The 24,851-nt window shown below is 40.9% G+C and overlaps 1 protein-coding gene across 1 annotated transcript in view; it reads left to right on the forward strand.

The window, feature by feature from the left end:
• Positions 1–24,851, forward strand: part of Akap9 (A-kinase anchoring protein 9) — a 134,581-nt gene that overhangs the window by 60,709 nt on the left and 49,021 nt on the right. The window contains exons 20-24 of the mRNA XM_032907010.1: positions 2,444–2,649; positions 8,793–9,022; positions 20,067–20,229; positions 21,351–21,563; positions 24,007–24,239. Coding sequence (XP_032762901.1) covers positions 2,444–2,649; positions 8,793–9,022; positions 20,067–20,229; positions 21,351–21,563; positions 24,007–24,239 — 1,045 coding nt within the window. The remainder of the gene's footprint in view (positions 1–2,443; positions 2,650–8,792; positions 9,023–20,066; positions 20,230–21,350; positions 21,564–24,006; positions 24,240–24,851) is intronic.

Consider the following 24,851-nt stretch of genomic DNA (forward strand, 5'->3'; position numbering starts at 1 on the left):
AGGCACAGAGTTTTAAATTTTATTTTGTTCAAATGAAAATAATTTCTTTGATTTAAAATTAGAACTAGTATCTACTAAGGGTGACTGTGACTGTCACCCCTCTGTGTCCTCCTAATCTCCTTCCTCAGCTTGCAAGAAGGAATTTGGCCCCTAAGATTTTCACTTCTTTCGTGGATCATCAGTGTGAAACACAGTCAGTATGGAACTCCATCAAGAAAGTCAGTGTATGAACATTAGACCTATCATGGCAATAGAAAATAAACCAGTTCATTTTTTAAATTCATTTGTTTGTTTATATAAAATAAACATTATAAGCTAAAAATTTCACTATTTGGTATATTTTATAAATCATGTATTTAGTTTTTAGAATTTTTTTATGGTGAAGTTTTTATAGTTGATAAAATTTATCCTTGTTTTAAGCCATTATATGAGTTTAATCAGTTTTTTAAAGTAAAAATAATTTAATATTATTTTAATTACGGGATTTTACACTTGAACAAATCTTAAGAAAATAAAGCCCTTTACTTCTGTTATTTGGTCTTATTTTTAATATGTAAGTTGATAACTTGATCTGGATACAAAAATAGAAGCCTGTCTCTGCTTGGCAGCTACTAAAGGAAAACAACTCCATTTATTACCTCATCCTAAAATAGGTAGGTCACGTGCCTGGGAAGCAGACAGCTGTTATCTTGGGTTTTGGAAATATCCTTCTCCAGTGTAAGGTTGAGAGATAAAGCTCTCCTGAGCCAAGGAACCTCCAGCACAGAAGTCTGCCCTTTGTCTATGTTTATCAAGTATAAAGTTTGCTGACATACTTCATCTGGTGAATTAAGCAATTAAGATTAATGAAAGAATCTTAATCACCATTTATGAAAATATATTTTTGATGCAGTTTTAAAGGGTGCCTGTTACAGTAAAAATAAACATGAAAACACTTGATCTGGGACAATCCTCATTTTTTTCTTGTTTTAAAAATGTGTATATTTACAAGTAAGCTAGAAGGTCGAAGGAAATCTAGGCAATGACAGCTTTAATGACTGGGCCGGCAGAGATGACTCAGTGGTCAAGAGTACACAATACTGTTGCAAAGGACCTGGGTTCAGTTCCCAGAACCCGCCATTAGAAAACCATTGCAGCCTGTAACTGTGGTCCCACGGGGTCCACTGCCATCTTCCGGAGAGCTCCTGCACATATGTGGCACACACAAACTCACGGGCACATAGCTATGCACATAGATAAAAATAAACTTATAAATCTATCCTAATTCCAATGATAATGTCTGAATGCCAAGACATTTCAGAGGCGAGTTAACCGATCACCTCATTTAGAGTAAATCAATAAGCAAGTGAGGAAAAAGACTCTTATCTTTTAAAAAAGACTCTCATCTTTTTAAAAAGACATAATTTATTTCTGTTGAATTGAAAATTTTCTTTCTGTAATTGAGATGAGATGAGTGTAATATATGAAACTGGGTCTAGTTTTGTCTCTAAGGTAAATAAAAAAAATAGTAAAGGCCCGTGACACTGGCTTTGGTGTTTTGGACTGAAATGTCACCGTTGGTCTTTGAAGACAGAACTGTGCCTATGTCATCTGTTTAAATTTCAGTATTGCAGTAGTTGTTAGAAGTCGTAAAATAGTACCACATTTTTATTGTGCGCTTTTAGAATCATACTTTAAAGTAAGTTGTTTGACACATGAAAGGATAAAATACAGAGTATGTGTATGAGTAACTGTAAAAATATCACCAACTTAGTACTTACATATGCTTGGATCTTATCACACTAAAACATTGTTTTTAATATAATTTTTTTCTTTTTTTTTTTTTTTTTTTTTTTCTGAGCTTGGGACCGAACTCTGGGCCTTGTGCTTGTTAAGCAAGCGCTCTACCACTGAGCTAAATCCCCAACCCCATTAATATAAATTTTTAATTTAATCATTAACTAGAACCTTAGTGACTTGATTTCTTTTGGGTCAATAAAATGCATGCTTAAAAAATTGTAAGCTATATGTGTAGAGCTGTTAGAAGAGCACAAGTGCTTTATTATAATAGAGTTTAAAATTAGGAAAAACCTAGAGGCACTTCATTGTGGTATGATTATAGATTATTTTAATAGGATCAATTTTTTTCCCGTTATAAAGCATTCTTTTTCTTTTTTCTTCCTCCCCTTCCCCTTCTCCTTCCCTTTCTCCTCCTCCTCCTCCTCTTCTTCATTTTGGCTTTTTGAGACAGGTTTCTCTGTGTAGCCTTGGCTGTTCTGGAACTCGCTCTGAAGACCAAGCTGGCTTCCAACTTTGCCTGCCTCCCCCCCTGCCTGCCTCTGCCTCCTGAATGCTGGGATTAGAAGTGCACCACCTGGGTCCATAAAGCAGAATGACATAATGGCAGTGTGCTTTGTTTAGTTTTTAATTAGACATTTTAACAAATGATTCTTTCTCTGTACAGGTACGCTCTCAAGAAAGCTAATAATAGACTTCTGAAGGTCCTGTTAGATGTTGTCAAGACAACGTCAGCTGCTGAAGAAACAATTGGCCGTCATGTTCTTGGGATTCTGGACCGATCTAGTAAAAGTCAGCCAGCTACCAGCCTGCTTTGGAGATCAGAAACAGAGGCCTCCGCCACAGTTTGTGTACAAGAGGAGTGTGCAAGAGGTAACAGTTCTGTATGCTTTGAAATCATGCACATCTTCAACATAGGCTCAGCTCGAGGCACTCAGGATAACCCACATCTTCAACATAGGCTCAGCTCGAGGCACCCCCAAGATACAGAAATGTACACAAGGGAAAATACTGAATGTTTTTGGACTGCCATACACAGTGTCACACATATCAATGGACTGTCACATACAAAGATCTTAAACCTGCTTTTCTCAACCACCATTATTGTATAGCATTTGCAAATAGTTGTGCCTCAGGGCTGTCCTCATATCTGCCCAGGGTTACTGCCTGCCCTGCCTCTTTTCCTTGTCCTCTGATAAAGAATAATTCCAAGTCCCTACTCAGGACTCACATCCACGTGTAAACTAAAGAAAGGTTAAAATGAAGAGATTTTAGGGCTCTAGCACCACTCGGAAAGGTTAAAACGAGTCTCTGTAAAACTGGGTTGTTTTATCTTTGGGATACTCTTTGGTAGGTCCTTTTTGCTTTTTGAAAAGTGTGAACTCTAGCAGAATATGTCTTGTCTGCACTTTGGACTAAGTTTTGGCTTTCCTTCGCTTCTTCTTTGGGCTTCTTGCCATCACCTTGCTGCTGGGGTCTGAAATCGTGGACTAGAAGGTTACATCTAGTTTCCTTGCGTCCTCACTGACTAGTCATCCTAGTCACCCTCGCTCTGACTAGAGGCAGTTCTTCCAGTGTGCTGCTTCGTAACTTTGGAGAGCACTGAGTTTGCTAAGCTCCCTGTGGAGAAATGAGAAGAAAGCAGCCAATCACAGATGGTTTGCTTCATTGCAGGTTGGCTAGCAGTGTATTCTCACCTCAAAAGAAAACTTGGTTTAAAATTTTAAATAAAATTGACTTAAAAATACCTCAATTGAGTTTAAAGATAATTGCTTTTAGTAAAATAGAAGTGAAATAATAACGATTTTTAAGCTTTCTTTCAAATTTAGTCTTCACACTTGGTTGACTGACTCAGATCAGTTCTCTTCCTGCACAAGCTGTAGACAGAGGATATTTACTGAGTGCGGCTCCTAATGTGTAGAGAGGAACATCATATGTAAAGCCTGTGAAAATGTTTGATCAACAAAAATAAAAACAACGAACTGGATTTATTTAACCATGTAGGCAGGAGTTTTACTGCTCTTCTAGTAAAGCTGATAATGTGTTGACTTTGACAGTCAGAAGCACCCTGAAGAAACAGCTTGTAAACTACAAACTCTCCATGTCCATGTTGTCATAGATACTACAGTACTCAGTTGTCATAGAGACTCCAGTACACAGTTGTCATAGAGACTCCAGTACGCAGTTGTCATAGAGACTCCAGTACGCAGTTGTCATAGAGACTCCAGTACACAGTTGTCATAGAGACTCCAGTACGCAGTTGTCATAGAGACTCCAGTACACAGTTGTCATAGAGACTCCAGTACGCAGTTGTCATAGAGACTCCAGTACGCAGTTGTCATAGAGACTCCAGTACGCAGTTGTCATAGAGACTACAGTGCTCAGCGAGCAGCAGCAAGCTCACTTCCCAAGCAGTGTGTTGGAAGTTACAGAGAGAAAAATTGACAGTTTCACTCAGCACAGAAGACTGTGCTGGTGTTGATTGACTTTGAGGATGTGGACCTGAAAGGACATCTGATCCATAAGCTTCTTTCTTCTCTTTTAAATTACGTTTAAATTTGTTGGTGTAGGAGGAGTGTGTTTGTATCTGTTTTAAAAACACCCAGCAGTCATTTCTTTATTGCCAAGTGTCGTGGCTGAGTTGTGCAGCACATCTGGAGTGTCCAGAAACTTACTGAACTTTGCCTGTGCTGCTGCTCTGTGCTAATTCAGCTTACTGACAACAGGAAGCACAGCGTTCCCTTTAAGCAAGATCAAAACATAACCGACATTTTGCTTTAACAAATGTCTTAAATAAGTCCTTACAATATTATTTAACTGGTAGCCAGTTCTAAAAGAATAATCCTACAGTATGAGAGGGAAGTCAGGTCCACAGACCAGTATGGTGTTTCAGAGATCATTTTACTAGCATTAGCGTCACTGTGTGTGCTCTCAGTTAACATTTTATGTTTTTATGATTAGCAGTGTTGTTCCTCTTGCTGATATTTTCATATGACCATCAGTATTACTAAGGAACACTCACATCCAGTTGTCACTTTAAGTATATATTGAATTAAAACAATTTATGACTCCAAAATGTTGAATTTGTCATAAGCCCCAATAACATTCTTGCTTTACATTACTAGTATTAGAATTATCATTAGTATTATTAGAATTCAGCCTGGCATTTCTTCATATCTCTGGATGGAAGCATTGATGTCTCGTTTGATATGACAACCATTAAGTCTGATCACAGAGCGACTTTTACTCTTCAGTTTTATAGATGGCTTTTCTGTAGCCACACATGGGGCCTGTTTTTAGTCTTCAAGTCTGAACTTGTTTAGCTTTTAAACAGGCATGGACTTGCTAACACTTGAAGCAATAAGTAATTGGTTTATTAATATTTGCTTCCTTGTGAGAATAATCTGGTTATGAAGCCAAAAGCCAGGAGTAAGCTAGTATGGACTCATTTGAGTCTGAGGGAGTGGTCTATCACCTGACAAAATGGCTTCCAGGACTGTGTTATAAGCTTCCTTTGGCCCTGAGATGTCTTAGAGCAAGGCCCCCTCTCTGCGGGAAGCCAGGGATGACCGCCTGCCTGCCACAGCTTCCTTCCGGTACAGCACCGTGCTCTAGATCAGTCGTAGCTCACTGATACTGAGGAGGCACCGGCTCTTTCCAGATACTCCTTGGCGTTGAGGACATTCAATGACTCACACATCCATCTCCCTCCTTCCTTCTTTGTTTGTTTGGAGATGGTTTTGCTTTTTGTACCAGACCAGCCTTGAACTCAGTATGTGGCCCAGACACGAGAATTTAGGCAAGGTCTCCCTTATGCCTGGACTGTTACAGAGAGGAGACCCTGCCTAAAACTAAAACCAAACCAAGGAGCAGAAGCTCTCAGGCGTGTTGCAGATACTTTGGTACCTGCTGTTCTGACTTGCAGAAGCACTGGCATGCCGTGACTTTTGTACTGGGCTTTGTTCTACCTGTCCTCTCAACCCGTGCCTGGGCTTTGCTCCCATGTGTGTCCAGTGTCCTCAGTCATCTTCTCATCATTGCCCCTCTGGACACAGTCATGCTGCAGTCTTCATACTGATTAAGGTTTTGTTCTGGTTTTTTTTTTAAGTGTTGGTTGTTCGCAGCTTTGCTCTCCAGAGTAAAGGTCAGCACACTGGAAGAGAGTTGACTAATTCAGGTATTCTTACCAGCCTTGGTTCTGTTCCCACAGTAACGTTACTGTGCTCAGAGAACACTAAGCTGTTAATCCACGCTGTGTTCTCAGAGGTGGCCCATTCATCCAGGGAAAAACTGAAGTTTATCCTTTTAAAACACTTTGTTTATGCCTTTTTAAAATGAATTTTTTTGTTAGCATATGATATATATATATATGTATGAGAGACTCCCTTTCCTTTGCATTAAATGCTGTCTTTACAACAAATGTATACACTTCAAGTATTTCAACTCTCACATTAATAAATAAAAAGACTTAAAAGTTACAAACCCAAACTTAATAACATGGTCTACGGGTGTACACATCCTGTTTGTACTCGAGTAATTTCTGTGCCCACACTGTGTCCTGGTCTGGTGGCCTTTTTCCTTCATGAGTGCTCTCAGTAAGAATCACCTGACGCCCAGCCTGGTCGCACAGTTCTCTGCCTGCCTTGCCCTTTTACCTTTGCATTTAGTTGTGTCCAACTTGTGTCCTTTCCCCTCATCTTTCGTTTCTTCGTCCTTGCCACGTAACAGTTCATCACGCCTCACTGCGTAATTGTTCAGACTTCTAACCAGTCTGTTCGTTTTTATGTATTCTTAAAATTTGCCTCTGGTGCATAGATTTGCTATTATCTTTGTCTTTAAAATATGATTAACCTTTTCCAATCTTTAGCAAAACCCCCAAAGTTCCAACAAAATCTAGGACAGTTAACAATTTAGATCCAGTGTGCGTTCCGGTTACCTCTTTTTAAAGTCTCCCTGCTTCCCCTGTATTTCTCCGTACAGTTTTGCTAGTGTTTCCACCCTATCGGACTGATCTCTTTACCTCAGATTTATCATATTCTTCAAACCCACGAAAAACAAATTTGCCGCTAGAATGAGTTCAGTTCCTCAGATAAAGATACCACAGAGAGTGTTTTTGTTTCCTAAACAACAAGTAATAGCTCTTCCTCCCAAAGCTTCTGCAAAACTCTCATCTGTTTCCTAGACTGCATCATTTGATTTAGCAAATGCTCCAATACGTATTATGCTATACCATTTGGAATGCTTTATACAGTGGTTTGAATCCCAAGATCATCTTGAATTATAACACTTTTGAAGTACTAAGTGTCACACTGTCATGGCATTTGCTTTTAAATACATGGTATAATATAAAGAAAGACCGGTAGAGTAGTTATGCTTTTTTTCAAATGTGAAGAATAAAATGCAAATTAAAAATTGTATTAGGTGCTATGCCAATGACTGGAATTATATAAGGTTATGGAAACTAACAAATATTTGAGGCCTGGAGAGATCGTGTGGCGGTTAGAGCTCATGCTGTTCCTACAGAGGACCCAGCTTTGGTTCCTAGCATCTACACAATGCTCAACTTTATATAGGCACACACATGGTACATATACATAAAATGCAAGCAAACAGTCATATATATGCACAGTCATTTAAAGAAAACTGCAGATGTTTAAAGTAGTGCCCTAGAACACACTTTCATATTCTGCCAGCAATAATCTTGTTCAGTCGGGGTTATGAGTAGGGATGGTTAGAAAAGCTGCATCTGAATTTACGACTCTAGCATGCTGTCCTGGGCGAGTGTGGTATTAGGTGTCATGCTAAGTACTCTTGCCTTAGCTTTAGAGCAGCGGTTCTTAACCTGTGGGTTATAACGCCTTTGGGAGAACCTTTCACAGGGGTCACATACCAGATATTCTGCATATCAGATATGTACAGTATGAGTAGTAATAGTGGCAAAATTACAGCTATGGAGAAGCAATGAAAATAATCTTATGGTTGGGGGTCACCATAACATGGGAACTAATAACGGTCTGTAGTATTATGAAGGTCGAGAACCACTGCTTTATGGGGAGTGAGGTTGATCTGCCTGGGTAAGCGTACTGATCTTTACATAAAAGTAAGGAGAATATTATATATGTGAAGAATAGAATAGTCTACACTTTTCCCCCGGCATACCACTGCAAACTTAGCACATAACGAAATCATCTTAGTGCATGTCGATGTGCCACGAAATCCAGTGAAATCAGTCACTTCTGAATGGGCCCAAGAGCCTAAGTATAAACTCGAGCCCTCCTCTCCAGTGCACCCGGAGTACTCCACTGCAGGAACGCCGGGATGTGGGGCGATGGTGGGGGAAGATGTGTGCTCAGTAATGCATGTGCCTACGGAAGCCAGGAATCCAAATCAAGAGTCTTCCTCAGCCACTCTCCACCTTATTCCTGGAGACGAGGTCTCTCACTGGACCTGTAGCTTCACCATTCCGACTAGCCTGGCCGTCCAGCACGCCCCCAGGCCCTCCTGTCTCTAACCTCTCCCTACCACACATGAGTATGGTGACACTCATGTGTTCCTGAGGCAAGACTTGATCTCCTCAGTTCCCCTACACCCTTGTCATCGTTGTTTCCATGTTCGCCTTATTACACTGGGAACGTCCTCATCGTGTTCTGAACACTGCCTGACACTATTTGTGGTCTTGTGTTCCATTAGACCATGAGTGTGGCTCAGTACAGGGTATGCACAATAAAGCTCAGAGTTGATTTCCTGCCCCCCAAAATAACATTTCCATCAATGAAAAGATTCGGAGTAACCCAAGTGTTAGTTTCTGCACTCTTATTAGCAAGCACCACCCTTTAGTAGTCTGTCTGTCTTTCTGTTGAATACTCTTGCATTGCATATTCTCTCTGTTAAGAAGCTGTTATTTAAAGACCTTGAAATTGTAATGATTCAAGTTTTAGTTTGACTTGAAGTCTCCAGTTGCTCAATGTTGGGACTTTAAATGATTGATTTATGCCTTTCACCTGCTGCTGTTCTAGCTATGGATGAGTCCGTACCCTCTTACCCTGGAAGTGCCATAGCAACACATGACAGCGTTTGGTCGAAAGTCACCGAGGAAGGGGCAGAGCTGTCACAGCGGCTCGTGAGGAGTGGCTTTGCTGGGCCTGTAATAGATCCTGAAAATGAAGAACTTATGCTGAACATCAGCTCTCGACTACAAGCAGCCGTTGAAAAACTCCTTGAAGCCATAAGTGAGACCAGCAGTCAGGTAACCTCTCATCTTGTAGTAGTGTCTGCAGAGGTTAATGCAGACTTTCTGCTCCGTCATGGATGACTTAATGATTCTCTCTACTCCCACGGAAATTTGCCATGCTTCCTTCTAATAATTGACTGTGTTCAAGTTGGGCCTAGCAAAGCAGGCCAGCGGTTCCTTCTGAGTGGCAGGCCTGGGCAGCCTAATGAGACCCTACCTTTAAAAAGAGCTGTGAACAAAGGTCTAGGAAGCTATCTCAGAGGTCAAGCGCTTACATGCTTGTGAGAGTGCAGTCCTGAGACATAAGTGTACGAGCACACAAGTAAGTGCCGGTCATCTGTTAACCAGACACTCACCAGTGTGCTTTTCAGTTGATAAAGGGTGATGTGTTCTGTTAATGGAGTCTTTCAGTTCTAAAACTCATGGTCACTTTAGTAGTCAGTTATCTAGACTATTGTATGTTAGGTTTTTACATCCAAGACACTTTAACTCTACCACTATATGAAATGTTCTGTAAATTCTGTACATTCATACTCATCGGATTCTAGAAAGCCTTTGATTCTTATTTTCTCCTTGGCTTCCATGGCCATTCAGCAGAGAGTTGTTTAGTCTTCATGAGTTTGTAGGCTTTAGTCACTGAAGTCTAGCTTTAATCCATGTGCTCTGTTAGGATGCAGGGGGTTATTTCAATCTTGAATTTGTTGAGACTAGCTTTACGAATGAGTATGTGGTAATTTTGGAGAAAGTTCTGGAGGTGCTGTGAAGAAGATACGTTCTTTTCTGTTTGGGTGAAAGGTTCTGGAGATGTCTGTTCTGTACATTTGGGTCATAAAATCTGTTAGCTCTATTATTTCTGTTTATTTTTTTTCCTAAATGACTTGTCCATTGTTTATAGTGGGGTATTCAAGTCCCCCACTATTAATGTATGTGTTTCAATGTGTCATTTAAGCTTTAATAATGTTTCTTTTACAAATATGGGTGCCTTTGTATTTGGGTATAGATGTTTAGAGTGTACATGGCATCTTGCTGGTTTTTCCTTTGACGTGTATGAAGTGTCTTTCCTCGTCTCTTTTAATTAATTTAGGGTGAGTCTATTTTGTTAGATACTAGAGTGGCTACACCAGCTTGCTTCTTGCCTCCCTCTGTTTGGAAAACTTTTTTCCAACCCTTTACTCTGAGGAAATTTGTCTTTGATGTTGGAGTGTGTTTGTTGTATATAGCAGAATGATGGCTCCTATTTTCACCTCCATCCTGTTAGCCTGTCTTTTTACTGGGGAATTGAGGCTACTGATACTGTGAGATATCAATGACCGACGATTATTAATTCCTATCATATGGTTGTTATTATGTTGTTGTTGATGGTGGTGGTGTGTATCTTAAATAGTTCTATTCATTTCCTTTACTTGTTTGTTTTTTTCCCTGGCTTTCTTGGGGATTTATTCATTTCCTTCCATTGTTTATTTGTGTTTTTCTGGGGCTTCTTTAACAGATTTATTCATTTCCTCTGTAAGGACCTCTACCATCTTCCTAGCATTGGCTGTAATATCATTTTCTTGTGCTTCAGCTATGTTGGAACATCCAGGGGTCACTGTAGTAGGATAGCTAGGCTCTGGTGGTGCAATGGCCCCTAAATATTTATATGTTTCCAGTTGCAGGACAATGGTACAAATCACATTGGTGATCCCATGTTACATTGAAACCCAGAGTGATATTTTTTTATCACCATCCAAACAGCTAGAGGGAGATGGCACCAATAAAAGCCAGCTTTATTTGTATTACTCATTTAACAAGGCATTAAATTATACTTGGGATCAAAGAATTTGATCTTTAGTCAAAGTTCAGGAGACTTTTAACTTAAGAATTGACATCCTAAATGCTGTGTCATGTGAAATTCTGTAGTTAAGAAAATAAACTTTTTCTACACATACATTTTTAATGTTTTCACTCTTCAAGTGAGCTAAAGTCCTGTTTTGGGTTTCCCTTTAGAGGGCTCATGCGTGTGTCACTTCACGGCCTCCCCTGGGTCACCAGAACTAATCCATAAGTTAAAGTGGTTGCTTTTCAGCACTCTCAAAGCTTGGTGCATATGATGATAATCATCTTGTATTCAGTGGGCATCGTGCATGTGATTTTACCCTGAATTGCCATGTCGTCTTGCTGCTTCAGTTTGCTCATTGCTGCCATGTTAATGTTTAAATTTAATAGTGGTATTTTCATACTAATTTGGTTTTGGTTAAGCTTCCCCTTCTCTTCTCTTCCCTATCTTTGCTTAGACACAGCTCTGGTGTCCTGCTCACCTGTCATTCCAAGAGCATAACTCTTAATACATTTTTTACTTGACCATTCTTAAATATTTTGACTTGAATCTTTTGACTGACACTCCTATTGTAGATTTTGCATGAGATTAATGTAAAGTATAGTCTGTCTGGTTAGTGTAATATATATTTGTCTTTTGACAAGCACTGTAGAAAGCAGTAGACAATTCACAAGTGGTAAGTAGTACTCACAGGCTACTGACCTTAATAGACAGCTACAGCCAAGCTTCTCATAATTGTGTGCCGTCATCAGCCAAGTGTGTGACTCTACCTGAAGCATTCAACTCCCTAGGCCAAGTCCACAGCTCAGAGCAGTCATGTTTAATAGATGGGGTTGTGAGGTAAAGCAGAACCTAGGCACAGCACAGTCTGGATTATCCTCAGCTTGTTAAATGCTAGGGTGGAGCTACGTTGCTTCGCTGTGGCTGCACTGTCTTATCTTAAATACCCCTGCAGAGATCAGCCTTGTGAGTCCAGCCCTCACTCTGTGGCAGAGACACCAGGGCAGCAGCACTGTAGCCCTAGTGATCGGGCTGCACAAGCTCAGGTTGCTCCAGGCCTCCAAGCTCGAAGGCAGCCTGGGTGTTAGTGCCGTCTGGGTGATGTCGCCCACTGACCTAGACACTGTTGGTCTAGTGCCACCGTGTGCTGCTTCATTCCCAGGTACTCTACCAATGTCTGTCACATAACATTTTGAAGTAAGGCCTTCATTTAGAACTGAGGTCTTTCTTAGGTGAATTCTACTTTTAAAGCAGTGAGAAGACAGGCTTTCTGCAGCTTTCTTTTCAACTGAACTTAGTTCGACTGCACTAACTGTGGGTGATACTTGAAACCTCCAACTTGAGAATGTCATCAGTAGTAACGGAACTTACTTGGAACCTGGCAGATGTCTTCAACAGTCATTTGAAGTGGCACAAAGTGAGCTCTGCAGAGTATGTGGAGCTGCTGTCCCTTCTCTGTCCCATCGCCTTTCCTCTCCATTGTAGAGTAGGTCCCCTTGATCTTGTTGTCTTGCACTTGTTAAAACAAACTCTGAAATAGAACAGACCAACACTGGTGTGGTGTCTTTCTGCTTGCACTGAAAGGGAAATGCAGGCCACTGGTTCTGTTTATGACGTCTGAACCTGGCGGAGGGAGCAGCACCGACCCGGGTGGCTGGGTGCTCGGCGCCGCAGACGAGTCACTTCCGTACATTGAGCACCTACTTCATAAGTTACTCTTCTGAGTTTTGGATATGCAATACAAACAAAATGGAAAACTTCCCACTTTCACAGGCTTATTACTGGCTTTATTAACACCAGTAATAAATCAAAAGGCGTTATGTCAGATACTGCTGAGACGTCATATGAAGTAGAACATGAAGGAAGGACTTTGGTGCTGAGGAAGTAGGGCTGCAGGGTGGTCAGCAGCATGGGCTGCTCTTGCACAGTACTCTCTGCTGGGAACCTGCGACACTAGTGGTGCAGAAATGCATGGAGGCAAACGTGTGTATCAAGTAATAAAATGAGCGAGGGTATCAGACAAGTACATGGAAGGAATGTTCCACAGAGGAGCAGGTATGAGGGCCATGTGGTATGACCGACAAAGAGACCAATATATCTGGGGCAAAGTGGGAAGGAAGTGTGGGAAAGGGTTGGAGTGGTGCAGAAACTAGGTCATAGAGAATGCTGTTAATTGTTTACGAGGTGTGGAGTCACTAAGGCTGCAAAAGTACTGCTGTTGTTCTATACTACTTGCTCATGCACTCTGTGTACTACACACACACACACACACACACACACAGACATAGACACACAGACACACACACAGACACACACACACACACACACACACACACACGCTCGAATAAACAATTCAGTTAGTGCTGTTCATATGCACATGGGTGTGGGTCTATCTACTGGAACATGGTCATCTTACCAGAGGCCACACCCTTAAAGAAAACTGACTTTCCCTCCTAGCAGCCATAAACTGTGAGTAGGTCCTCAGCTAAGGGTGTCATCTCATATGCCCTCCCCCATCCCTGTTAGACTAATTTGTGAATGTATTTTTCATTTTGTATCTTCCTACGGTGATTACGTTCTTTAAGTGTGAGAAGATTAACTGTGTGGACAGCTCTTCCAGTCGAGAGTTGCATGTGCCCACACTGAAGTCTCAGAACGACTTGACCCCACTGTGCCCCGTTCTGTCCTTTGCAGTCAGCCGCCTCCCGCTCCCTGCCTTTTGCAAACACTGGTTTCTGCTCCTTACTTATGGTGCCATGTTTGTAAGCGAGTCATAAATGAAATCATATTTATGTACCATTTCAAGTCTACCTCCAGTTGCCTTGAACTGTGCCTGTGACTTGATTCCTCTGTGTTGTATGCAACGATAGGGTTTTTGTTGTTGATATTGTTCCTTTTTGTGAAAAATTGCATCATGTAGATATAACAGTTTGCATATTCATTGCTTAAGGACATAGAGACTGTTTTTATCTTTGGATATTGAGATTCTCAGTTTTTAAAACCAGCACTTTGGCCCTTTGCCAAAGGTAGATTGGAGTAATGGGGTGTGGTGGGTACCTAGCTTGCAGTCAGTGGTAGGGTTATACGCAAGCAGTTTACCCTGAGTGGCAATGTACCACATGCTTGCTGGTTCCCACAGAGTCTGGGAGAGGCTATCATGGCAACTGGGGTTACATATGGTTGTGAGCTTCCATTTTAGTGCTAGGAATCAAATTGGAGAGTCCTCTGGAAGAGCAACAGGTGCTCTTAACTATGGAGCCATCTCTCTGGCTTCTGTGTGTGGCTTCTTCCTTAATCAGTACCCTAGGTTATTAAAAAAATAGTTTGTACAGACTTTTTTTTTAATATAAGAAAGAAACAAGGTGTGCCTGCTTCTAAAAATGGACAAAAGCAATAGAGCATGTTTTAAACCGTTTTCACTGAGGGTCTTCTTACTGAAGCAGGACTGGTAGAGTAAATCATCATGTGCACACTATTGTCTTAGTCACTGTTCTGTTGCTATGAAGCGACACCATGATCATGGCAACCTGCAAAGAGAGCCTTTGATGGGGGGCTCACAGCTTCAGAGGCTTAGTCCTTTATGATCATGTTAGGGAGTGTGGCATCAGGAACTGTGGTGCTGGACGAGTAGCTGAGAGCTATATTCTGATCTACAAGCAAAGAGTGGGAGAGAGAGCCTGAGACTGACATAGACTTCTGAAACCTCAGAGTCCAATTCCAGTGACACACTTCCTGCAAAAAGGCTACACCTCTCAGTCTTTGTAATTCTCCCAAACAGTTCACTCCATGCTGACTTAACATTCAAGTATATGAGATGAGGGCCACCACAGTTATCAAGAATCTTTCCCCATGCTAAATCATTTTAAACTATTATATATTCTTCCTCTTCTCTCTTACCTGTGTGCTGATTTCTATCCTGACTATACTATGTATGAAGAATATTTTTTACCTTCATGGTTTTGTTCCTTCTTCAAATAAGAGAAACAGAATACTGGATTATCAGAATAAATAAACTAATATAGAGAGAAAATAAGGAAAGAATATTTTAAGGAAGAATTTTTACACTGGGCACATTTATATCTTATGAACCTTCATTAAAGATCCAGTAGAGAGGGGAATGGCTCAGTAAATGAGAGTGCTCTCGGGCCCAAGCAGGAAAGCCTGAGTTGGATCTCGTGATTATGTGAAAAGCCAGGCATGGCCTCAGTCTCCTGTACTCACAGTTCTTGGGGAGAGTGGGGGAGACAGAGATTTGGGGCTTACTGACTTCATTCCAGCCAGGTTCAGTGAGAGGCCCTCTCAGGAAATGCGGCAGAGAACAAAGCCCTCTCTGGTTTCAGACTTTTCAAATGCAAAGTAAATGCAGGGTCAGGGAGGTGGCTCAGTGGTTAAAGCACTCCCCATACAAGTATGAGGGTCACAGTTGAGATCCTGAGGACTCACAGAAGTGCAGGGTGGGTCTGGTGGCTCATCTGGAACTGCAGTCCCAGAACACAGAGATAGGGGACCTGTCCGAGCAAGCCGGCTACCCACACAAGCTACATTGACAAGCTCTGAGTTGGATGGCGAGACCCTGCCTCTAAATAGAGTGGAAGAGTAATTCAGGATGATTCCTGACTTGCGCCTCTGGTCTACACACGCACACACAAACCCGATAAAAGTGAAATTACATTAACTACAGCAGTAATGGGACTACTCCGCCATCTTGCATAGGTAATAAGACATCTTCTCTGACTAGCTTGATGGTATAAGCATTTATAATAACCAATAGCCAGCGTATAAAGACCTCTCATCACTATTCCCTAACCGCAGGCGTCACCATTAGGTTTCTGGGCTTCCTATGGAAAATGAATCTCTCTATCCCTCCTTGTCACTCTGTCTCTCTCTTTCCCTCCCTCTTCCCTTCTCCTGCCTTGCTTCCTGGTTTATTAGGAAGAATTTGAAAACCAGCACAGACTATGACTATAAAACAAAATTTTGATGGTATTACCTGCTTGCTTTAGTGTAAGTTTTCCTATTTGCCTCATTCAAAGCAACTTTCATAATTGAGAATCTAATTATCAAGAATATTTTTAAGTTAATTATCTTTTAAAATTCTGAGTGGCTGTTTTACTTACTGTTGCTTAAGTTTCAGGAGTTACCAGAGGCTGGGCTGTTATTTACAACTTAACGTCTTAGTCAGGGTTCACAGGCTGCTATAGTGTAACACTCAGTATTATATATAATACAAAGAAAAAAATTCCTTAACATACATTCTAGGAACTGTAGATATGGGTTATAACCAAACACTTATAGGCCAGTGACTTCTTAAATGTCTTATTTATAAGGTAATACCAACCAGGTTTTTTTTTTTTCCAGAAATAGTGATTTTTGATAGACTTGAATTAACAATGTGAGCATGAGCATACTTTCTGTTTTATATTCTTAAAGTAACTTTTTAATGGGTTGGAAAAACACTCGCTTATCTTCCGTAGCATTATAAACTTGTCTAAATACCCCTTTTCAAAGCTCTCATGTGGAACTTGGATCCTGTTAGGCAGGCTTTTGTGTGGGCGTACTCACAATCCACCTGTCAGCTTACCTATAGGCACAGACATTTAGCCACACCCTGTGCCTTTTCCTCAGGGACAGGGACTGAGACCTTGGGCTCAGCACGGAGGTTATTTGAATAGCTCAGTTGAGAGTTGCTTTTCCTTTTGAATAGTGAGGCTTGAAGAGCAAGGGAAAGTCTCAGCGGCGTTGCTCAAGAGTGCTGCCATGGAGATTTACAAGCTGACCTTGCCTGCCAAGATCTGCGTAGAAGGCTTATTTATTACCACAGATACATTGGATCCTGAGAGCAGTTGTATTGCTAGGCTAATTGGATCTTTATAATTTTGTTCTTTCATTCGACAAGGATTTAATTATTCTAACTGGGACTGTTTTTTGCTTGTTGCATTTATTATTTATTTATTTATTTGTTGCTTTTGTGTTTTTTGACTTGATGAACTTTTTGGAAATCTGAGGGTTTTGTTTTTAAGCTGAACTTTTGTATCTTTTGTTGTTCAGTTTATATGAGTTCATTTTACTCGCGAGTACTAAAAAGAAAACTTTGTGCCAGTGTAGGATCTCTGAATAAGTTAAAAGGAACTCTGTGATGTAGTTAAGAGAAGAGCTGATGGGACAGCCGGAGAACCCTGGCAGCTTTATCGAGAATGGATTCTTACAGGACCTACTTGGCCACTAGCCAGCTCAGTGGCCCGTGGCTGGAAGCCCAGAAGGAAGACGTCTGTGAAGTTGAATCTCGAGTGCCTCTGCCGTATCCCTATCCTCTCTCTGAACGTTTGGATGACAGTAACTCAGTGATCATCAACACTTCTGTTTTTCATTTCATTCACAAAAGAAACGGACATATAGTAAAGCTTATTTCTAAAGTCTCACTGCCTACCCCTCCTTACTCAGTAAGTATACAATTGGACCTCAGAACTGTAGTGAGCTGAGGTGAGAAGAGAGCGCGGGTGTCTGTACAGAGGTGATGGGACGGCCCTTGCTTTGCTATTGTGAAGTGCTACTGCTCATACCCTGAGGTGTGGTGGGGCTCAACGTGCTCCTAAAACTCCAGCTTAGCTGCTTTTGATGTCAACTGGTGGAATCAGCTTAGTACTCCATCCTTCTGTCTGTGAGGTCTTGTGTCTGTGTGTAAGACTGATCCAAAATTAAAAGTGAAGTGAATGGATTTGAGAGGGTAGGTATCGTGCTCTTCAGAACTGTCTGGTGAAGTGTGGAACCAGTTAGAACATGTTTGTAATCAGATGCCCTATTGGCTGGAGCGCTAGACAAGGGAAGGGGAGCTTGTATTCTAAAATAAGTGTTTTACAGCCGTGGGGACTTACATTCTGTTTTAATGAGCCCAATAATTCTACAGGGAGATAACCTTTTCAGCTCTTAAGGTGAAGTGTATTCTGTAAACACTGCTCAGGTTAAATGTTCCCTATTTCCGGTTCACAGGATCCTTAAATGAGTTATGAACATTCTCTACATCCTATTCAGCATTCTTTTTATGACTTGCATGGCTCCAACTATAAATCCTAGCTAATATTTAACATGCCAGGTGGCTTTCAGAATAGTTTTGCTGCCTCACCAACAATTTTTGAAGTGACAGAATCTTTACTAGTGGTTTACCCACACTTGAGCGCTGTTTGCTGAGAAGTGGAAGCTCTGAATTTGATTTGTTCATATAGTGTATGTTGTTGCACATAGGAATCAATCATGCCCTACCCGGATGGGAGAAATTTAAGTATAAATTATTTAGGCAAAGATTTGAAGAGGATCCCTTCTCACGGGGGGGGGGGGCTGGAAGCTTTATTGTTTGATTGGATGAACTTTTTGTTTTGCTGCTGTTTTTTTTTTGTGTGTGTGTCCCCTCCCCATCCTCCCCCATTGCCGCCCTCCCCCAACAATCACGTTCACTGGGGGTTCAGTCTTAGCAGGACCCAGGGCTTCCCCCTTCCACTGGTGCTCTTACTAGGATATTCATTGCTACCTATGAGGTCAGAGTCCAGGGTCAGTCCATGTATAGTCTTTAGGTAGTGGCTTAGTCCTGGAAGCTCTGGTTGCTTGGCATTGTTGTACATGTGGGGTCTCGAGCCCCTTCAAGCTCTTCCAGTTCTTTCTCTGATTCCTTCAACGGGGGTCCTGTTCTCAGTTCAGTGGTTTGCTGCTGGCATACGCCTCTGTATTTGCTGTATTCTTGCTGTTGTTGTTTTAATTGCAAATCTTTAAACACACTGTCAGACGAGCTAGCTCGAGTCTTGTGAAGTGAGAGATAAAAGCAGAGGTTTGGCAACTCACTCATGCAAAGCCGGGTTTTATTATCTTGTTTTAAATCCTCTGCTGAATTTCTGTAATGAAATGAAATGTGGAAAGTAATACAGTTCTTTTGGTTATGGTCACATTTTTAGTTTACTGGCGGGATTTGCATGCGCATATGCAGAAATGCTCAGTACTTTCGGGAATAGGGGTTGAACTAAATTAAAAAGGTATCTGTGTATTTACTTTATGATTCATAGCAGTGGATTACAGTTACAAAGTAGTCTCAAAAACAATTTTGTGGTTGGGGTCAGCACCACATGAGGAACTAAAGGGTTGCAGCATTGACACTTCAGTTGAGAGCCACTGATTCAGAGCGGCTGTAAGCTTGGGTGAATGGGAAGTCTCCATCCTACATAACTACTGCTCACATGAAGCACTGCAGTAATAGCAAGGATTGTTCTTTGACTGTTATATCGATATATTAATTATATGATTATACTTCTGATTATGTATTTATATTATATTTGTAACTATACATTTAGAATTATATCAATGTATATAATTACATGTTAAGGTATTTCATGATACTGATGTCTATGCTAGAAACCAGTATATTGCTTATATTTGAAGTTTAAAGCTTGGTAGTTGTATCTTTGAGATGCACACAGTACATGTAAACTTAACAGATTTCCAGGACTTGCTGTGCCCCTGTCGCTGACACGTGCAGCTACTTGTGTTTGAAGGCTGTAGACTCATGCTGACAGGACAGATACTGAGGAGGTGACAGAAGACTGACTGGTCGTGCCTCTGTGACTTCACACAGCTCACTCAGTAGCACTGCCCTGTCCACCCCCTGCTTGGAAGCTGTGGCCCAAGTCTGTTTTGCTGGCATTTCAAGGCTACTAGATTTTTAATGTTTCTGTAGTCCAAAGGTTTTCAGTAAGTGAAATACCTTCAGAAGCTTTAGAGTTTTTACAAATTCTTTCAGAAATTCAAAGCTTTGAGTTTAAGAAGCACATATGTTATAATTTTATTTATTGCATCTCTGTGATTTTGCTTTTGATGTCATATATTAGTGCACCACACAGTACTGTCAGTCAAAATGCTGAAGGTTTGTCCTAGTGACAGTTACCTGAGTCTGTAGCGAATACAGTAAGGGCTTTCCTTCAGCACCTCTGTACCCTACCTTTGTAGGATAGAATGTACGTCCACTGGTTTAAAGTAAGAAGCATGGTCTATAACTTATGAAACTAGCCTTTATCCTTTATCCTGTATCCAGCAAGTGAGCGTTATCTGCTGTGACTTATCCTACCTTAATACACTGCAAGTTCGTCTGAAACTTAAAAGATTCTTTACATGGGATCCTTTCTTGGTTTTTCGCTTGTTTATGAGAAATGGCACTGAATTCTCATCACTTATCTTCCTTTTTGTCCTCTTGTCCTCCTGGTTTAGCTTGAACATGCGAAAGTTACACAGACAGAGTTGATGCGTGAGTCATTTAGACAAAAACAAGAGGCAACAGAATCGCTTCATTGCCTGGAAGAACTGCGGGAGCGCCTTCAGGAGGAGTCCAGGGCCAGAGAGCAGCTGGCTGTCGAGCTAAATAAAGCGGAGAGTAAGCATCGTGCCTGTGGCGCTGAGACAGGAGATGTTTCAGTCTTAAAATAGAGATGTCGGTGCACAACCAGTCAGTAAAAACCAGTGTGGTTTAAAGTGACCATTGAAGAGTTATAGCTTGTCCTCAGAGCTTCCCTGGGTGACTTTTTAAAAACTTAAGAGTGCATGCATACGGCGTGCACGTGCATGTACACACACTCTCTACACACACTAAAAAGACTTTTATAAAGATTTTATTTATTTATAATATATGAGTACATTGTAGCTGTCTTCAGACACACCAGAAGAGGGCATCAGATCTCATTACAGATGGTTGTGAGCCACCATGTGGTTGCTGGGAATTGAACTCAGGACCTCTGGAAGAGCAGTCAGTGCTCTTAACCGCTGAGCCATCTCTCCAGCTCCTAAAAAGACTTTTATAGAATTAGAGATAACATTAAAAATTCTACATGATTCAAAAGTAGATGATGGTGAGCCTCAGAAAATTCCTTTAAAATGAGAAAACTGATACTTAAGCTGTAATCTGAATGGTTTAAGGTCATAATTAAATGGTTATTGTAGGCTTGAAGCCTCTGAAGCCCTCTTCTACTCTTGTGGTGTTAAGGGTGTTGGCCTTCTAGAATTGCTTAAATATTAGCCTTCTCTCATAGAGTTAAAATATGATTCAGTTCACACGCGTTTGAATCCCAGGAGCCTATCTATTTATATCTGCTTGAAAAACCAAGTTACACGTGTGATGTGGTACTTTAGTGTAGAGGGAAGTACTGGACAGTTTAAGGAAAATTTCATGTTTATGCACAAGGTAACTAAGAAACGACTACATTGTACAAATGACAGAAGGTTCAGCTTCAGGTTTTTAAAGTTCATTCAAAGCTTTTAAAGGATGACGTGATTTAAAGTTTTGCTTACAGGATGTTTTTCTTGTTATTATTAAAATCTAATTATAAGCTTGGCTTAGTTGTACATATCTCCTATCTGAACACTGAGAGGCTGAGGCAGGAGGATTGTAATATTCAAGGCTAACTTATGGTGTAATAGTAAGACCTTTCCTCAAAACCTAAAACCTGATAGTGAATTTAAATTAGAAATAACTCCATTTCCTTGCATTGTGTCTTCTAGGTGTCATTGATGGGTACTCAGATGAAAAAACTCTCTTTGAAAGGCAAATTCAAGAAAAAACCGATATAATAGAGCATCTTGAACAAGAGTTATTATGTACAAACAACAGACTCCAAGAGCTGGAGTCAGACCAGCGCCGGATGGAAGAGGAGCGAGAGTTGCTGTCCAGGCAGAGGGAGGCGATGAGGGCAGATGCTGGCCCCGTGGAGCAGCGTACGTACTGAAACTTTGTATCTTCCAGTTCCTGCTCTGTTTACAGCTGTCAGATGCTCCCTGACAGGTTATCCTCTTCAGTGCCATTATTTACATATTTTATATATGAATCTGAAAAATCTTAAGAATAAAGGCAAGTTGTTAGTAGCCATTTTTATAAAATCATATTTTCTATTTTGCCTTTTAAGGATATTAACTGTTAACAGGAAAAGAAGATTACTTATGCTGGAACATCTGTATCAAAAAAAAAAAAAGCTACAAGTAATGAGGCTATGTGTTTTTGGAAATGGGTAGGACAGAGTTCTTTGTGGGAGAGAGGTCATGCAAATGCCATAAACACTGATCTGATGCTGGTCATGAGCAGGGTTGGGCAGTGTGGCCGTGCCCGCTGAATAGACCCAGAGGACGTCTGACATCCTGGTCAGGAGGATTCAAAGAACATTTAACTTTATAATGACTAATTTTTACATCTTGAAGTTAAAGTTTGAACAGTAAAATTCTATTTTTGTGAGCATAAACTTTGAATGCCGCTTACCGCACCCTCTGATTTCAAGAGGACTATACTTGGACTCTATAAATTTGGTTGTTTTTCCAGTTTTACCCACTTAGAAATATGACCTATATTGTCTCCCCTGAGAGAGTACTCATATTCGATTGGCACAGACTGAGGGCTAGAATTTTTAAGATTAAGAGATCTCATGTTATACATACAAACTATGCAAGAGACATAGAACTGTGGGTATCAGTGATACCCAGTGACATCAGCTTTTTAGTGTATGCACATGCGTGTTACCGTATTTGAGGACATAGACGCCATAACTCTGTTCCTGTTTTCTCCTCCTGTCTTGTCTCTCCTCTCATAGGGCCGATAGCTGCTGCAGCTGGTGCAGCACCTGGAGCAGGTGTGTGCAGAGTTGCATGCCCTGTTGTTGTTGGGAGACTCACAACTAAAATGTGGTGATCCTTGATTATCGACTAACATCTCTAATTTTGCAGTTTCTCTGTTGTGTTTCTTTCATACTTACAATTTTTCTTCAACAGTAACACAGCTCAACTTACAATAGAAACGAGTTTTGATTTGCTATTAACAACTGAAGTTCGGAGTCACCATCATCTTATTTCATCTGTTTTAGCACAGCCCAAACCCACTTTGAAGTTTCAGAGAGAATACTAAGTGTTTCTAAGGAACACCTTTTGTTTTATGAATCCCTCAAGCTCTCTGGTCTCTAATTTTTTGGAGTGTTCTTTCAAAACAAAACAGCTCATGAGATGATGGTAGCGAAGGATCAGTGTCCTAAGAGTCTTTGTGGTGGGAGACGTTGATGTTAACATCTAATAATGGTATAGTTTAGAAGGAAAATTTTCTGTACATCCCAGATCTGAATACAGCGTCGGTATATGGCTAGTATAAGTAAATCTAGAAGGTTTGGGGTGGGGTTTTTGTTGTTGCTGTTGTTGTTGTTTTTGCTGTCTGTACTTTATCACTACAATAATTACAGCCCATCTTCACACAGTCCTTTCTGTATCTACCAGACACTGCTCTTTACTTGTCTTAATTCCCTTCATCTCCAATTGCACACAACAAAACTGAAGCCCATCTTCTCAGACGTCACAGTCAGCTCCTGCTGACCTGAGCACACTGCCCCCATGCATGTTCCTGTTCCCTGACTGCACAGCATGACACCGTGGAAAGGTAGCTCCTGGTGTGGCTAACATAATGAGGGCTAAGACTCACCAGGAGTCCTGGTTGTGCTCCCCCCCGCCCCTGCTCTCCTTCTTGGTTAACGATTTACAGTATTTGCTTATGATGCTGTGTCCATTGTATGCACATAAGGGCGACTTTATGGCTTGGGAATGGACTCAGTTTGCCTGTGGTTAAACCTGTGGTCAGCATTTTGTTTTAATTCAGTTGAACTTTGTCCTTTTCCTAATCATGAAAGTGCATTAATTATTTTTTTATTTACTATGTTGTTTTCACAAAAATACCTTTTGGTAGTAGGAATTCTCGTTTTTGTTAATTCATTGTAATTTCAATAGTCATTTGTTTTCTGGTATAGGAGTAAGATATGTTGATATTTCCAGAAGAAAATATTTACTTTTGTGTTTCAAGCACTGGTTAACTTTTAAAAATGTATTAACAAACCATAAGTTATTTTAATGTAAATGTCATTAGGAGATTATAGCTTTTATACTTCACTGAAGTCAATCTCCATTCTTTTCTAAGAGATTCAAGCATATCTCAGCGTTCAGGAGGCAGTGGCAAGTGGACCTCTGTGAGTTTGAGATTAGCCTGGTCTATAGAATATTTATGTTTTAATGTATTCCAAGTAATTCTCTGCCATTATTTCATGAAGATAAAGTTTAAAGAGAGTTGTCAGTGACTTCATTATCATGACATCATGAATCATAATTTAACGAAATGCACTGTCACATTTGTAAACAGAATTTCTACAGGAGACTGAAAAACTAATGAAGGAAAAGCTGGAAGTGCAGTGTCAAGCTGAGAAAGTCCGCGGCGACCTACAGAAGCAAGTGAAAGCTCTAGAAATAGATGTTGAAGAACAGGTCAGCAGGTTTATAGAACTGGAGCAAGAGAAAAACGCCGAGCTCATAGATCTAAGGCAGCAAAGCCAAGCACTGGAAAAGCAACTAGAAAAAATGAGGAAATTCTTAGACGTAAGTGCCTGCAGCTTTGGCAACGTTTGGAAACCCTGTCTTGCATGTTCAGATGGATAGATATGAATGAGTGGGTAGGTGGGTAGATGAATAGATCGGTGAATGGATGAGTGGACAGACACATAGGTAGGTAGATGGGTGGGTGGACAGATGGAAGGACCCGGGTAGGTAGCTGGTTAAATAGAAGGACGGGTAACCACTAGGCCCGAGGACTTAGCTCAGTGATGCAACCCAAGTGTGCTTAGTAGTCAGAGTCTCTGAGTTAATTCCTAGCTACAACAAACAAAACTTAAGGATATAATGCATGACTATATATTTAAGACAAATCAAAAGCACACCCAGTTTCTGAATAACCCTGAGCAGCTAGGTTTTCCAAATTCAAAGTTAAGCTTTTTCTAGTTTTTCATTAACTAGTAGCCAAAACAGATGAGGACTCCTCTCACACAAGAGCTCTCACACGTCTGTGCCCAGCCTTGTGCGCAGGAGCGCAGCTCCCAGGTGGCCCTTGGCCATGGGCTGGCACAGCGGCCCTGCTTCCTTCCATTGCTCTCACCTAAGACGGCGCTGGGTTTTACTTTTCCCACGGGACATCTCTCTTTAGGGTTTCAGAAG

The sequence above is a fragment of the Rattus rattus genome, chromosome 6 (genome assembly GCF_011064425.1).
Source record: "Rattus rattus isolate New Zealand chromosome 6, Rrattus_CSIRO_v1, whole genome shotgun sequence".
NCBI lineage: Eukaryota > Metazoa > Chordata > Mammalia > Rodentia > Muridae > Rattus > Rattus rattus.